This window comes from Pundamilia nyererei, unplaced genomic scaffold, assembly GCF_000239375.1.
Source record: "Pundamilia nyererei isolate P.nyererei 1_Seehausen unplaced genomic scaffold, PunNye1.0 scaffold00009, whole genome shotgun sequence".
In the NCBI taxonomy this organism is placed as follows: domain Eukaryota; kingdom Metazoa; phylum Chordata; class Actinopteri; order Cichliformes; family Cichlidae; genus Pundamilia; species Pundamilia nyererei.
This window is the reverse complement of record NW_005187410.1, coordinates 2,637,410-2,654,974: the sequence shown is the minus strand read 5'-3', so window position 1 is coordinate 2,654,974 and position 17,565 is coordinate 2,637,410. Positions and strand designations below refer to the sequence as shown.

At 38.4% G+C, this 17,565-nt stretch overlaps 2 protein-coding genes across 2 annotated transcripts in view; one reads left to right on the top strand and one right to left on the bottom strand.

Annotated features, from left to right (window-relative positions):
• The window catches only part of galnt13 (polypeptide N-acetylgalactosaminyltransferase 13), a 36,569-nt gene extending 34,653 nt beyond the window's left edge, over window positions 1–1,916 (bottom strand). The window contains exon 1 of the mRNA XM_005723382.1: window positions 1,455–1,916. The gene's annotated coding sequence lies outside the window, so the exon portion shown is untranslated. The remainder of the gene's footprint in view (window positions 1–1,454) is intronic.
• A 2,177-nt stretch (window positions 1,917–4,093) lies between these two features.
• rprma (reprimo, TP53 dependent G2 arrest mediator candidate a) lies at window positions 4,094–5,205 on the top strand. Its single transcript, XM_013908326.1, has one exon. It carries the CDS (start codon window positions 4,341–4,343, stop codon window positions 4,647–4,649), a length of 309 nt encoding a protein of 102 aa, XP_013763780.1. The 5' UTR covers window positions 4,094–4,340; the 3' UTR covers window positions 4,650–5,205.
• Window positions 5,206–17,565: the final 12,360 nt, after the last annotated feature.

The window sequence follows — 17,565 nt, the reverse complement described above, 5'->3', positions numbered from 1 at the left end:
ATGATTTCAGTCACTCAGACAGAAACTGCACACTACTCACTAAAGTAGATGGATGCAGTCTACACTTAATGATTGTAATGAACAAAACTGTGACATTAAAAGCGAAACACAAGTCTGCATCTAGCATATCACCTCCACTCACACTGTAGACAGATCAATGATGATTCTGCCTTTATGATGTCTGTTTGCATCTCTAACCATCTGCTTTGCTGCATGTGTGTTACAAACATATTTGGGTGACTATGACTGCACCAGCCACACCACCAAGAGTTTGCTGGTCTGAAGAAGTCTGACTCAATTAGTCCCACCATCTGGAGAGATGAATATTTCCTGTCTGCTGTGCACAGCTCTAAAAATACATGTCTACATTCTCGACTTGAAGCAATTTTTTTTTCTTTCAATCTTTTCAATAGGAGTGTAAACCACTGGCCATTATTAACTGCTTCTCAAGTGACACTTAATTGTGTTGTTAGCAACACTCTTTGTTGTGAAATGTCTGGTGCAGTGCTACAAGTTAAATTATGTATTCCTCGCCCATTCAACAGGAGTGCTTCTACTGTATGCAAATGAAAGGCTGTATACTTAAGCTGCCAAACTGCGTTTCACAGTAATATAATTGGACACGGCTCACATCAGCATCTGACAATGGAGCTGTGACAGTAACAGGAGACTAAAAATTTAATAAATTAAAAAAACATAACATTTTTGCATGAATCTTTTTCTCCTCCACATTTACAGTACAAACCCTGCTGACCATCAAAGCACCCACTGAGGTTTGGGTGCTTTCTTAGGAGTAAGAGAGACCAGGCCAGCTAATAATTGACTTTGATATTTTCCCATCACGCACCTGCATCTAAAAGGTCACAAGCATCATGTAAAGCTGCAGTACTTTCTTAAGTGTTAAATGAAAACTGTATTTGTTATGTATGGTAAAAAAAAAACAAAAAAAAAAACTGGCATACAAACAATTAATAATTGGGTTAAACATATTGGTACAAACTGGAAGTCACACTGGCAGTGGCACTGAAAAATAACAATACATACACTGATCTTAGATTGCCCACTATGCATATGCAAGAGATTTTGGCAGCAGAAAATCATAGGCTTACTGGAAGAAAAGACTCCATCTATATAGCTCACTGTGGTGGTCTTAAAAGTGTTGATTACCTTCAATCTGTCAATCTTTCATTCATGTTCAGGTACATTAGGCCTTGGCTTCAAAGACTGGTTTATTAATTGTTAGATGTCACATGAACAAGACGACAAATACTGTAAGAGCAGCCAACCAAAACCACTCATTTTATGGTAATATAGATTAAATCTAAACTATAACCAAGCTCTCGACCACATTAAGATCACGGTTTAATGGTGTGATGTGTAACCATAGGAGCCAAATTTTAGTCTTGCTATGCAAGGTGTGCACGCAACAGAAAACGGGGACACTCTTTGCTTACCTAAATTATGGATGGAGTGAACCATTGACCTGTTCCTGACTCGCTCCCGGGCAACGTGTTGAACGTGGACGACATACCCAAATCTAATGCTAATTACTGGTTTAAAAAAAAAACGGGGCCAAATTTACCGCGCGAGCGCATAACATCTCGTAAAAAGACACCTAAGTTGCAGTCCATCTCAGCGCAGAGTAGTCCAAAATCCAGTCCGTCCAGTAAACCTTCTCATGGTACCTGTGTGGACTCCTTAATGTGATAAGTCTCCGGCTGAGCCGCACTAAACCGGTGGATATGAAGAGTCTCCATTATTTTTCCCCTTTTGCGTTTAAATGGATATGCGGTCACTGCAACAGACGCCTCTCTCCGCGCACCTGTTTTCCGAGTGAATATTGTAACGCTAAGAGGACAGGCTGAGATAATAGTCAGCACAATCTAACCTCAGCTCAGACCGACCTGCATATATACCGAGTCTCCTCTCTGATTGGCTCACAGCGACGTCGCTCACGAAATCCCTTTGAAGTAGGGCTTCACGGGCGTCTGGTAAATGTAGGCGCGTGCATGCCACCAAATATAGTGTTTGTTTTTTTAAATCATATATTAACATACATTTATCGAAATACGCTTAATTTGATTTTAGATACTTGAATTTTTATTTTGTTTTAAATTCGTTTTCACGGAATCTTCTCAGACATATATTAGGAGGTCAACTTGATGACAGTTATTTCCCATACTTTTCATTTAGCATAGGTTACCTGCAGCAAGAAATACAGCTATAAAAGCAATCAAAAGAAACGCCCAAATACCTATTCTCTTTGTGAAATGATCTTTTATTGACATTCTCGGTTTTAACTTTGTCCTAATCTGAACTAAGCCTGATTCCTCGTGTGGTTTTGTAGTTTCGCCTTTATAAAGCTTATAAGCAACTGTTAGAGCGTTTTCCTGTTTATGTTTCCAGTAGGGACAAGGAGAAAGCTGGTTAAAATACACTCTAAGGCAGATTACACCCGGTCAGGGTCTAAAGGTCAATTCACTGAAAATTTCCAAACGACACAGACACTTGTGTACATCACAGCTATTTTGAAGCAGACTTTTGGTGGATCGTGTTGAACAATGCTGCCATCTACTGTTATTGATAAGAAACTCGGTTTTGCCCCTGGGCAATTAGCCAGATAAAATCTAACCGAAGCATTTAATAAACATTCAGGGAATCATAATAACTCTGATGTACTGTCAACAATGTGCAGCCACAGACTCCAAACTCTCCTTTATTGCTATTTCATTTACCTCAGCGACAATAAAGAAGCTGCAATAAATACTGCAATCTGTTTTCTGTGAAATAAATCTGACTTCCGTTCATATCTGCAGTGTATGCAGATGAACACTGGCTTCAGATCAGACCCAAATTATCCACTAGATGTCACTACACGCCCTCCTTGAGTTAGAAAGTAATAAAAAAAAATTGAAAATAATACTTCTATTATCATTATTATTAGTAGTAGTAGTTTTAAGACTTTGAGTAACTAGATGGCTTTGGGGAGTATGTTTTTCTACGACAGCTGATGTATAGTATAAAGTTTTTTTCAAGTTTTAGAGTGAGCTCTACTGGCTGGGTAATTGTGAGGGAAATGTAAAGTAAAACTCAGTGGAAATAACCTGAGTTTTGAACTCAAAACTTTATTTCAAAAAAATTCAGAAAGGATTCCTTTTATTGTTTATGACAGGCCAAAGCTGTGAGGTGTGAGGCATAAACCCCCAAAGGCAAGATAGGAAAACACTGTGCTATAAGCAGGCCTTTTGCATGTGGCAGTGGAGAAAACACTGATTCGTATTATTAAATTTGCCTCCAAGCCATTTCAGGGTCCTCATATTGTGCATGTTGGTTCACTGTCATGAACAAAGCCATTGTTACAAACATCTGTAACACTTGTGTTCTTATTATTATCACGTGGAGCTTAAATCAGCCAGCTAAGCATCCAGTCTGGGCGGCTTTAGATCATGTGTAGGAGGGAATATATTTTGGACTTTTAACTTATATTCATAGGTTTCAGCTTTTCCGGGTAATCTGATAATCATCGTTGCCATTCATAAAAAGGAATTAAGTAAGAGATCAACAATAACAATTAAAACTACAGAAATTTCTCTCTCTCTTTCGTTTTTTGTTTGCTTTTCAATTCACAGACAAATTCATCAGGACTTTTTCTGTAATTTTACGCATGTATTAACTACATCTTACTACATTTACTACATCATTTACTTCATGTAGAAAAACTGAGACGTGCCGTTTCAGCTGCAACACGCATTTGTAAAGCTTATGAAGCTCACTTTGCATTCGTATATTGAACAGTTCTGGTCTTCAGTATGGCTGCAGGAACAGGATGCAAGCTGCTCTGGCCTCTCTCTGACACGGGGTCAGGCAAAGACCTGTCAAGGTTTTGAATGAACCACCAACTCAGTAAACCATGCATGCATACACACACCAACACACAGATGGCCGCAAACACCCAAACATACGTAACAGACAGTACGTAATGTCCTACATACATGCACATTAGTAGCACGCATGCGGTCCGGTCGTATGGTGGCGCTCTTGCTGTGCCTTCCTGCCACTGGAAAACAGCGACAGTCTGGCTATTTAACGGCGGGGCTGGTGGCTTCATTCCGCTCTGAAACTGGCAGCACACCACATGAAATCCCCAGTAATGCGATGCCAAAGCAGCTTGTTAAACTCAAGAAGAGCGCTGTCTGATCTGAGGGAACTTGTTCAACTCGCCGCCTCCTCATCTTCACTTTTCACTTGATGACAATTTCTGCCGGATCGTGCCCAGCGCGTCTTTCTCTCTCCGCCTTCCGCATCTGTCGCACTGAAAGTTTGGTTTTGCGAAAGTAGACATGAATAACACCGGCTTCAACCAAACAGAGAGCGGCCTATTCAACAAGACAGAGGAGTTTTTTTGCTGCAACTTTTCATCCGTGGTGACTGATAATGGCTTTGTGGCAGCCGCTCCGGATGAGAGGAGCCTCTTCATCATGAGGGTGGTCCAGATAGCTGTCATGTGCGTTTTATCCCTCACGGTGGTGTTTGGCATATTTTTCTTAGGCTGCAACCTCCTCATAAAGTCAGAGGGGATGATTAACTTTTTGGTAACGGACAGAAGACCGTCAAAAGAAGCGGAAGCAGTTATTGTTGGAGCCTACTGACTGATAAAGACATATACAGTGATCACACTCTGATCAGATGGCCACAGATCGGAGACAGTGTGATGATCAGCCGCCAAAACCGGGCCCCGTTTTCATAATGGTACTTAGAAAAAGAAACAAGAACTCAGAGGAGCGGTCACCTTGCAAGAGGTAACTGAACTCTGCTGGTGGCTGATACTCACGGGGTGGGTCTACCTTATTTCTGCTGGCCTTTAAAGCCAAGAAAGACTCATTCATCTTCTAGAGGTATAGTGCGTTTTAAGCCTATTGTTGTATTAAGTACTGTAGGCTATTTAATCACGCACTGTTGTCATTTCAGTATAGTTTCCCTGTTTGTAAAGCAGCATCCTTTGTCAAAATAGTGGCAAAGTCTTTGTATTTGCTGCTTAGAAATACCTCCTTGCATCGAAAATGCAAGGGCAAAATACATGAATGTTGTATGCCTCTGCATGCAACATGCAGCTCTCTATTTTCTGGTGACAGTTGTTTGCGTGTCTTTGTCGGCAGCGGTGAAAGTCCGTAATGCTGTGTATCATGTTCATTTGAATAAATTCATTCTGTAATTAAAGTTTTCTTCTTAAGATCTGCTTTTCTGTCATATCCTCCACCACGCCCTCTGCCAAAGTAACTGAGATCTCAGAAGCTAAAATTACAGCAGGAGAAAGAGCTCTTTGATTCATACTGTGATAATGACATGATGTTAAAATACAACAGAGGGTACTGATCCCGATGGATATATATTTTTAAGCTTTATCTATATCTATGAAGAGTTGTACAGTTACAGGGAACAAAGAAATAGCTGCTTTTCCCTCTTTTGATTTTTTAAATTAGATTTAGATTTAACATCTAAATATGAATTATTTTACCCAAAAGGATGCCTTAAAAATGCTCTAGAGTCCAAGAAAAAAAAAAGCCTTCCCGCCTTCCCAAGAGAGCCCTGTCTGGGTCAGATTTTGATCCATGCAGCTTTTTACATCCTTCCTCCTTCTGCCAAAACATCTGTTATGCTCATCCCCTGCTTCACCTGGATTCTACCTCCCCTGGAGCCTTAAAAATGACTTGCTTTCTCAGTTCAGAGAGGATGAAGCTATCGGACAATACGCTGCTGTCTGATTGCCCACCTGTGCTCCGCTCGCAGTTAAATAGAATCAACTTACTTAATTTAAAATGCCCTTCACCCCAGTTACTCCATCTGTTTTACCCTTTCTGATCTATGCATCTCGTCTGATGAATGTTTGTCAAGGTGGAAACTGTCTCAGGCCACATTTGCTGTCCTCATGCTGGATCTGAAGAATTCAAGCAAGCACTTATTTTACTAATCGTGCTGAGGAAAAATAAATGAGTAAGCAGTAATTAGATTTTATACTCTTATAGGTGGAAGACCTACACATGGGTTACATTAAATTAAAACAACTGCTATCAAATATGGCACAATCCAGTAGAGTGGCAATAAATGCTGCATTTGGGAAGCTTATGATGTTGACTTTACTGGGGCTATATTTTATAGTCTTGAACAGTGGGGGGCAAATATTGCCTAGATTCTTTAGAAGAGAGGAGTTTAATGAAAAACCACCAAAAACAACAGCTTGAGAAATTGCAACAACTGAATCAACACCTCTCGGAGTCAGCCTCCACAGAAACCCAGAGCTGGAAATCTTAAATATACAGCTGAGCTGGGCTTATAGGGTTCATATTCTGTTCTTGTCTTGCCTTCTTCAAATTTCTAATAAGAAATAACTGCAAAAGCACACAATCCTGGGAGGTTATTCATAGCAAGTTAATAGGCTTCTTTACATGTAAAATTCACACCCCATAAATTTACCTCTGAATAATTAAGCCACATTTAGTTTTTCAAGCTGAGCAATAGATTTTTTCACATTTTCACCTCAGGTATGACTCTCTGTAGTTAGAGCAACACATTAACAAAGCAAATGATGCAAAGAGAAACATGTCTTTCTCTGTTAATAACAGCATGAAGTGTTATTAATATAAGTAAACATAAAACATATAAACACAAAAAAAAATTTGGCCTAACTGAATATGGGATACAATAACAGTAAAAATGCAGCAGGTATAATTGTATTTGTATATATGACTCCAAGCGTTTCTCTTTTCTGTGATTGCTTCTGTTAGGTAGTGCTGAGAATAGCTCTCAAATATTAAATATCCAGCAGAGAACAATCTTCTGTCTGCAGCTGAGCTGTAGTTAGTTTATCCCGCAGTGCTTCATACACATTTATATAGGCTGAAATCTGGCTCATTTTAGACATCCTGAAAGAAGCAGATCTAAAGTTGGAAATTCAAGTTTAAATACTATAATTTTTCTTCTTATTTAGGATTTTACTTTGGATTTACCACTAGAGGCCATCTCAAAGAATACACACACCTGTCACACACCAATGCTGAGGGAGATTTAGGAGATTCTAACAGCAAACAGTCATCTATACCGCCGGCCTTCCTGCTCTCAGCAATCTGATAGTTCCCCGCAAAGCTTATGTTAAAGTCCTCTCGATATATTTAGGCACACATTAAGAGTTTTACTCGGTGTAAAACAAAAGCACCAAGCTAGGGTTTCATAACATGGTTCAGTTTATAACTTGATGTTACCTGGTTTTGTGTTAATCATCATTTATTCACAAAGTGTTTGGGATTTAAAAACAAACAAACAAACATGTTCTTATTTTGTTAATACACTTGCAGTCTGGTTAGAGTAACTTATATCACAACCGCAGCACAGGTAAAAACAGCATTAACTCACTTTATCCCATGTGGACTGTATGCCAGCTTTGTTCAACTGTGACTGCATCTGCAGGGTGTTGATTGTGGGCTAAAAGAGGCTTCGGGTCCTGACTCGCTCTCATATGATTGGCTGGTAAGCAGAGATTCAGTCGATGAACTGGATAGTGACTAAAAGCTCCAAATAGCAGCAAGGCACCACAGCCACCTCCTCGGTTTACTCCTATTCTCCCACAGCTTTATTCCCATTCAGTTTATTTTATAGCCGTGATGTGGGAGAAATAAATCTGTTAATGTCGTCTTATGTTTATCTCATTGAATTGTGGTTTTTGATGAAGTTTTTCTCTGCTGTGTCTTTAAACAGTGAGATGTTTCTTCTCAAAACTACTCAGGCTCAATGTAATTCTTTATTACTTTCCCATTTTTAAAGAGTTGGTACACTGAAATAAGAGTGAAAATTAAAATGTGAAACACATTTTAAAAAGAGGAAAAAAACATAAGCAAATTTAGTCAATTCTCTATTGCTGAATGTGATTAATTTAATTGTATTTAAAACAAAATAGTGTTTGTGCCCATTTCAAAAGAGTTAGGACAGGGGCTTGTTTATATCTACAATTCACTTCTTCTTTGAAAAACCTTGCATAAGCATCACAGGCAAGAGATTTAACTCGTACTATATTTTTATTACAGATACATGCTGCTGCAGCATGTGCAGAATCTGGTTTGACATTGTCGTTCAGAAATAAGCAAGCCTCATCTGGGTACCATATGACACTCCTAAATCTGTATATAATGCAGTTTACACCCAGAATATGATATTATTTTAATGCAGTGTTATCCAAGAGCCTTAAGATTACAACCCTTCTGTATTGGTTTTCACCCATATCACTTGTATGTGGACAGATTTTTAAAGATTTTACATACCACAGCTGAAATCTACTGAAATCTAGACATTTAGACATTTTATTTTATCTTTTATTTCCCTAAAATCTCAAAGTATTTACCCACACCAACTTTCACAGAGACCTGAACCTCCTTTTATCTGTACTTCTGAAAAACACAGGATTTATGGGATTTTCTTTTTATATCCCGTCATTTTCCTAATTAGCGTCATTAATTATGAGACGTTCTACCAGGTGTTTCTTTTGCAGTATTTTCATACCTCTACTCCAGTTTTTTTACAATGTTTGTCTTGCACCCAATTCCAACTGAAAAACATTTTGCATTTTATCTTTGTTGTGCTATTAAATCAATGTAGGGATTTGCCAGTCATTTGAATAGGTTTTTTTTTTTAGCATTTACCACAGCCTTCTTGCTTCTTTGGAAACATGGCTGGAAAAAAGCTGAATGCAGACTATAAAATGCAGATATTTTCATCAACAGTAAAATGTATTCGGTCTGAACCAGCTGGTGCAGGTGTCATGAGATGCCAAAATCTAACAAAAGCAATAATTGTGGAAGACAAGTTGTGATAAATCCACGAGGACTAGTTCTGAAGACTGATTGCATTACTTCACATCTCGAACAGCAGTTATAGGATGAGTCATGGCTCTGTTGTACTGTTGATTGTTTCACACTGAAGCATCACTGGGATTTAACATCTGAGGAATCCTGCCACTAACACTTTAGTGTAATCCAACGTGTGTGTGCATACATTACTGAAAGAGTAGGAGCAAAAGTCTGTTCACTTTTAGATTACTCTCAAGCTGAACAACTCGTTCACTTTTTGTTTCTTGAAGTGCAGCTGGTAATGAGTAATGCAAAATCCCAACTTGGCTGAACATCACAGCTCCATGAAGCATCATTTTCAGTTTACGGAGTGACTTTAGCTGCTTAATGCTGTTGTGTTCATTCATGTCAGGTTCCCGTTTTTTGTGAAAAACCTCTGATTAAGTTACGGTTCAAGCAATTTTACCACTCAATGTAAGGTTTATGGCACAGCTGCCTGAAATTAACACCATTGTTAATTATTGAAATAATTTTTTATGTTTCTGTGTGCCAAATTACAGCTATTTGCTTGCACTCCTGAACAGGAAGAAGTGGAGGAAATTTGATTAATTTCACAGAAATCCAGTGTGCCTGCTCAAATGTTGGTATAAAAACATGAATTCAGTTAGGTTTTTGTTTTTGGACTAATATATAACAATATGATTTATAGTTATAAACAAGTTTTTGACAGATTTCTAAAACATTTGTTGCAGAAATTTAACAAATGACGGGTTGTTAAGAACGCTAACTTGGACAAAACAATAACTGACTGACAAGACTGACAAGATTACTATCTCATAATATAAATGCTAGAATCTATTTATTAATCAACCAATAGGAATACCACATGAGAGGTACCCTGACACTCATGTTGGTGTGAAAAAACAAAGCAAGTCCAAACCCAAAAGCTCATACACTGCATGTGCTAAACAAGAAAAAAAATCTCATTTAGTTTGGCCAGCAGACGCCTTGTTCGTAGAATGTGTCTTCCAGCTGTTATCATGGCTGCATCAAGGAGGAGATAATACAGGGATAGAGAAACTGCATCCATGCATGCTAGCCTACAATTTAATAAGTATTATCATCTCTCAGTCTACTTACATAAAACTTGATGTTGTGTATGCAGGTTTGTTATCCATGCTGGACAGCGTGGCCTGCAATAAACTTATAAGACTTCTGAAATCTGACAGTCAGTTGGTGCCTTAAAAAGTAGGTTAATATGAGTTTAAGGACAGAGTTGGGACAAAGGTGTGTGTGTGCATGTGTGTTAGTGTGTATTGAAGAAGTAATCGGGTATTTCCATTTTCTAAATAGACACTTGTTAAGTTTTGTAACAGGATCTTACACCGGTTGTGATGCTATCATGTTGGGAAAATCCACAGTGATAATAAAAAGAACCTGTCAACGTACTCAAAACCTCTTTTGTGACAACGGCCATAATAAAACATCAATAAGTGAAAGACATAATAAGATACATTATCATGTAAATAAATCTTTAAACATTTGATAAACTTACAAATACAGTCAAAATTTAAAAACAATGTGGGAAGAAATGTGAAGTGTCCCTTTGTAAAATAAAATGTCCCCTTACTCAAAATTTATGGATGCTCTCAGTGCTCTCTGCCAGCTCATATTTGACCTGTAACACAACAAATGGGCCTTTTTTTGAAGATCTTTACTAAAATGGTAAAAGTGAAAAAAAATTTTGTTGTTACATCACTGTTAAAAAACCTGCTTCTGAAGATTGACATGAACCCTTGTTTCAAAAAAAAAAAAAAAAGCAAGAGTGCTTTTCACATACCTAAATTTGAAAACAAGTCAAATGTGACCCAAACACAATATAAGCGTTCCTCCCTTGTAGTTTTAGGCTGATCGACCACCTTAATATTGATTATCCTCACTCCATGAGGCAACATCTTGCATGGACCTACAGGCTGAGGGCGATTGATGGTCATTTTATATAATAATAATCGCACTAACAGTTGTCACCTTCACATCAAGCTTCTCACTGATGGTTTTGCAGCCCATTCCAGCTTTGTGCAGGTCTGCACTCTTGTCCCTGATGTCTTTTGACAGCTCTTTGGTCTTGCCGGTGGTTGTGGAGAGTTTGGAGTGGAAGAAACTGATTATGTGGACGGGTGTGTTTTATATACATAGCATTTTTTATTTATTTATTTATTGTGATTGATTGATTGTAATCACAAAAAAATCAGCACACAGCTGATATGTAGGACTCTGGATGAGTTGTAGGGGATCAAATTTCACTCAGTGAAATACAAATCAGTTCATAGCTTTTATTTAATGTGATGTTTTTTTCTGAAATTTTTGCTTAATATTCTGTCTCTCACCATTAAAATGAAACTGCCATAAAAACTAGAGACTTTTCATTACCTTGTAAGTCAGTAAACATACAAATTCAGGAGGGGATCAAATAATTATACCCCCCACTCGGAAGACAGACAAAAATGCACCTGCATAAGTACGCACAGCCTCCTTTGTCATAGATGCGGCTGTGGTAGGTGTACCCAACACAGCGCAGTCACAAATAGACTCACAAGGTAAAAGCAATACCAGCTTTGCTATGGCAGCTTGTAATTAGAGGATACATCAGATTTTGCTAAACCAAACAATTTTCACGCTAAAGACAAGATTCATGACAGACAACAGCAGGAACTCATCATTCACTGCAGTCATGCAAGCACAGTGCAGCACAATATGTAATGAGTCTTTGTTGTTTTAAAATAATAGTGGTGTCGATGTGTTATTGAACCTGCAATCCATTACAGCTGTTGTGTGAGTGCGTTTCAGACTTTACTGACCTTCTAACCATGCCACTCTCTGCCAGCTACAATCAGAACAGTGTTGTCACCAAAAGGGAATTATTACTTGACTTTCGGGGGGGAAGTTTCTCTATACACCATTACCACCAGGTAATAACCTTTTCAAGAGACCACTCTGACAGAGTATCAAGGGAGGGAGTTGTTTTTTTGCTTTTTTCTTAAATTGCACTTTCAAACTGATTTTTGATGAATGAGAAGACTTTGCTATCTTTCATTCCTGATATACAAACTGTTTTAGTGTAGTAATATTTCTGGGTAATGATTTGAATCTGTAATCTGTTCATGTGGATGTAGTGTTTTCAGCAGCGAAAAGTAATACTGTAATGTGACAAAATGTGGAAAAAGTGAAATGTTGTGATTATTTTCCACACATCGACAGTCAAGAAGTCGAGCTCACTAACTCAAATCACCAGAAAAAGCTACAGCTCCTGTCAATCAAAGCAGCCACACCCCTAACTTATTGTCTTATATGTAAGACACACACGAGGGATATCAGTGGCTGCAAAAAGACCCTCAGTTCTGTATGAATCCATAAGAAAAACAGTCCACAGCCCTGACCTGAATGAGTAAATGACTTTAGATTATGGTTTCAAAACATCAAGATGGTGATTTCAAAAACACTCATTGTAAAGCTCACAAATCAGTAGATGATCTCACAGTAGGATCCATCTATTATATACCTTTAACACAATGGACTGAGCAGGAGAGAAACTACAGTTTTTGCCATTTCTGCAATGTCTTCATTTTTACAACTGCTTGATTCTCCAAGAAAACCCATGAATTTGAAAACATTTGGTAATCTATGAGGAGCTGGACAAGTTTTAGTCTGTATTTCTGCTCTACCTGAAGCATTCATCCAAACTACTTCAAGCTTGGCTCTGCATTATCAGCAATAGGCCTAAACCCACCAAGTGTAAAGCAGACTGGATGAATGGTACACAACAAAAGCTAAGACCAGCCCCACACAGACAGATTCTTTTATTTATTAATGAGATGGTTTCAACAGAACAACAAAAGACCTTCTGCGCTCTTCCTGCTTTTACAGTTTGCTGCATCACATTTTTCCTGACCTGTCACCATGACCAAAGTGTATTTTTAATCAAGCGGTCTTTATTTTGAGTCAATTGTGTGTGAAGCTGTTTGTGCACTTTCAGTGGCCAGGAAAACAGCTGAAGACCTCAGTTTGACATCTGGCTCACACTGGCATCACACACCCGTCTGTGGGCTTTCATCATCACCACCACCACCTGCTCTCGTGAGACCTGAATGACATAGAGGAGTACTCATTCGACTGCTTTACCGTTTGAAAGGATAGAGAGAAACAGTGATGGTGCAGTACAATAAAAACAAGCAATTATAAGGTCACACAACCTCTAATTAATAGAGTTAATAACTATTCTGTTTTCAAAAGTACAAAGTCTTCTGCAGCGTTTATGTGAAGAGCTAATCTTTTGGCTGAGCAAAGATACACTGATGAGAAGTGTACTCTTCATTCCTGACCGTAGAAATGAGCCGTGACAGTTTTGGCCTCCCTGCCAAGCACCACTGTCCTATCTGCCTATGCAGTGCACTCCCATGCCCCAGCTGTCAGCTGCACTCAGTCACTGTACCATTAATGAACTACTTTTGGCCAGGCCATACTTTACTATAACATACAGTATTTCTTAACCTGATCATCTTCATCCAAACTGCATCATTTCTACGCTTTGGCCACAACAGACTTTATATACAGCTATACAGTTTGCCCCATGCAGTATACAGATATAGAGTCAAGTCATTTTATTTATATAGGAAATGTAAATACAACAGATGCTGACCGAAGTGCTGCACAATGAATAAAATCTTCAAAACACAATGTAAATGATTTAAGGGCAATAAAATGAATAAAAATAATAATTCAATATTTAAAAAAAACATGTAAAAATCTAAAATGATCACAGTAAAAACAACAATTAAAATAATAAACGTAAACAAGAAAGCACTAGGGGGAAATGCAGCATGTTCAAAAGTAGTACGAAGCCCAAAAAGCTATTGAAAGGAAATATGTCTTAAGATGGGATTTGAAGAATTTTAGCGAGGTAGATGGCCTAATCTGAGGAGGGAGACTATTCCAGAGTGTTGGTACTGTGACTGAATACACAGTCACCTTTACAAGCCAACTGGGAATTCATAATAATGATAATAATAATAATAATAATATATTTTATTTATACCACCTTTAAAGAGCCTTAAGGTCACCTTACATTAGTGCAGCAAAATAAAAACCTATACAATAAACAGAATCACAATTATAAACCTAATGAAGGTAACAATAGACTAAGACCAAGAGATAGTGAGCAATATGGGACATAGGAATGTAAAAAGAAATCCACTAGATAATCTGGGGTAAGCCCTTTTAAGCACTTGTATATCACTTTTATATGAGCAAATATATTTTAAAATGGATCGAATATATTATTACAGGACAGATCTGAAAACAGAATGACTACATTTGTAACCTATTCTATGCATCCAGTATGAACAATAGGTCAAATGTGACTTGCCAGCTGGGCAAAGTGTCCTTTCTTTCCGATCTGATGCCGTACCTTGGGAATTCATGCCTAATGGTGCACCTTCTGATTCTGTCACAGCACATGAAAGCCTGAATGCTGCATGATAAAACCTCTACAGGGTCATGACTTATTGAGCTACCTCAAATTGCTTCTCACGGTGCTGCAAGCTCTTCCTCCCCCAGGCCTGGCTCCATTATCGCCTGACTCTGTCTGCAGGTTACGGTCACATCCCTGACTTCCTCTATTTAAGTTATACTGCAGCTTAACTCTGCAGTGCAGTGTTGATTTGAATTTAGAAAACTTTTAAATTATCACAGGAAAAATAATAATGCCACATGGCTCAGTTTGTGTTAAAGGTGAACACATGAAAGTATACTACAGTAATCCTTATGAAAGACAATAATTACTCCCATGTATGACTTTTCTATTAAAAGCATCATATTTTATAAGAAAAAGACAGACTCTTTAAAGGGGAGACTTGGTGAGTAAAGATAAGAAGTTACGTTGACAGAACAGATCTATCATATAGCCGAGGAGACGTGGCGATAGAGAGAGCGAGCAAGAAAAAAAAGTAAAGATAAGAAAAAGACGGAAGTTGAAGCAAATGAGTCAGAAAAGCAGATAACTCGAAGTGCTCTTTCTGTGCAAATGATTTTCATCTGAGTGCAGAAGAAGAGTGCCAATCACTCAGTGTCAAAATTATCCAGCGCACAAGTAACGTGTGTGACATTCAGAAATGTCACTACTGTAACATATAACAGTGCTTCTCCCACATACAGTAAGTGCATGAGCAACAGCCACTGGGAAGCTGTTGTTGTTGTGTTGCCAAAATAGAAGTAAATAATCTGGCAAATTGATTTTGACTACAGCCGTCCTGATAACATCTTCCTTTCAGGTCTCTTTTCTTCAGCTTGAGCTGCAGTCGCCGTGGTGTTATCTCCACCATGTGGCGTGCGTCTTTATGTGTGTGACACCTTTCTCTCCTCTGCTCATACACTATAAGGGTCTGCATCGCAGGTGCAGCTGCGACCACAAAGTGTTGCAGCAGTGCGTGTGCGAAATGACTTCTCAGCCTAGCGGAGCCGCACCTTACCGCACAACAGCTGTCGCAAAAGATCAGCGCCCAGCCTGCCACACTCCAGGAGCTGCTTTCTGAAAGACCTCTGCTGTTCTGTTGTCCGAGCTGCTTATTCTTACCAATGAAAGGTCAGCTCCATCATATGACAAATAAGCGCCCACCTGTTTGACTGTGTCGGTTTGCATCAGCTCAGGTGTACGGTGCCACAAAGAAGTGTTTGTGGGCTATTAACGGTATAACTTCCAGGTAAAATTAATAAAGAAATGAAGTTTTTCTTCAAAATTATCAAAACATACTTTGAAGTGTTTAAGAAGCTCTTGCTGGATATTAAATATAATGTGCAATAAACGTCTTATCTAAAGCACCAGTCATCCAATCAGCCACCTCAGATGCTCAGATATTATTAGCCTATAAATGACTATGGTGAGTGACGTCGCTGCATTTTAATTGCCATAGAACCACCAATTTAAAAGACAAAGTCTGACTATAATATTGTGAATTAGCTACACATAAAAGGTTTGATCCCAGAGCTTTGCACCTGGCTAGTGTTAGAGACGCTTTGATCTATTTCTCTGCTTGTTTTCTGCTTTTTTGTAACCATTAAACAGCTCTCTGGTTCCTTTGAGGGGAAATTGATTAGCGATTAAAAAAAGAAAAAAACAGGAAAGAGGAGGAGAGGCGTCTTTGTGTCTGAACAGACTCCCGGGTCTGTGGGTGGTTTTTACAGTGCAGAGTCACTGTTTGGAGAGGACAGCAAGAAGATGTCCGCAATATAACATCTATCTGAAGCTGCTAAAGCAATCGTTTTATGCATATGGAGGTAGTGAAACATTTCACTGTATTTCACATGTACTCTTACTTCCTCTGTGTTAGAAAATTGAATAAAAAGAAACTGATGATGTGATCTCGGCTCATGCAGTAGACAGACTGTGACGCTGGCTGCAGATTCTGAAAGTACTCAGACCCCTGCGCATTTTGCACTAGATTTAATTCCAGATGGATGAAGCTTCCTTTTCAGTAGAAGGCTTTACACATTTGATTTTAACAGCAGTGTAGGTGATTTTTGCTTTAAGGATCCTGTCCAGCACCTTGAGATTGGGTGGTGTCAGTTGTTACATAAAATCTAAAGGTCTGTGCACAGTTAGGGTTCAGTTTGCTAATATTTCCACACATTACCTATTATGTGGAGGTTTGAAGGAACACTTATAGAACAAAGCAGACAGAAACAGAAAAGAAGCTGTAAGAACTTGAATGAACTATTCAATAAAGTGCATTCCTTAAATCTGTATGAATTATCTGATCTCTGCATTGCACTACAAACAAATGTTTAAAGCTCACATTAAAGTCCATTCAAACTGTATTCAAAGATTGTTTGAAAGTATGCAAAGTAGGGCTGGGCCATATCATACCGTTCACGGTATGACCGGTATAATGTTGGGCAACGATATGAAAAATGAAATATCGCAATAGAATATGGGTAAAACACGCATGCCTTTTTTCATACACACCGTGGAAAAAGCATGGCAGTGACGCAGAATGAGAAGGGCGAAAGCAGATCGTTGAATGAAACGGATGAACCAGAATTGGTTTGTAAAAATGCTGCAACTTCAGGGGTGTGGAACTGGTTTAGCTTTTGTCCATCAGATACACAACAAAGCACTATTTTTGGTAGAGCATGCTAGCAGGCCGTCGTTATTACCGTGTTTCTTGGAAAATACGGCACACTTAAAATCAATCCTTTGATTTTTCTGAAAATCAACAGAAAAATAATACCATGTGCCTTATGTATGAATTCTGATTGTGTTTACTGACCTCGAAACGATTTTATGTGGTACACAGAGCTGGAAAATCTGTCAAATGTTTCAGTACGACTTTGCTAAGCTACGAAGTCGCACCATTCAACATAATATTACTGTATTGTGTGTGTATAACCTCTTTTGTGGATATTATACATGGTTATGCTCAGTGTTGGTCAAGTTACTTGAAAAAAGTAATCAGTAACTAATTACTGATTACTTCCCCAAAAAAGTAATCCCATTACTTTACTGATTACTTATTTTCAAAAGTAATTAGTTACTTAGTTACTTATTAAAAACACGATTTACAACCTGAATAGGTGATAAAGAAATAGATCTTTCAGCCCAATTCTACTTTTTCTGCATAATCCATCATACAAAATGTAATCAAATGGAAAAGTCTCTTTTTTTAACTTGTTTTATCAG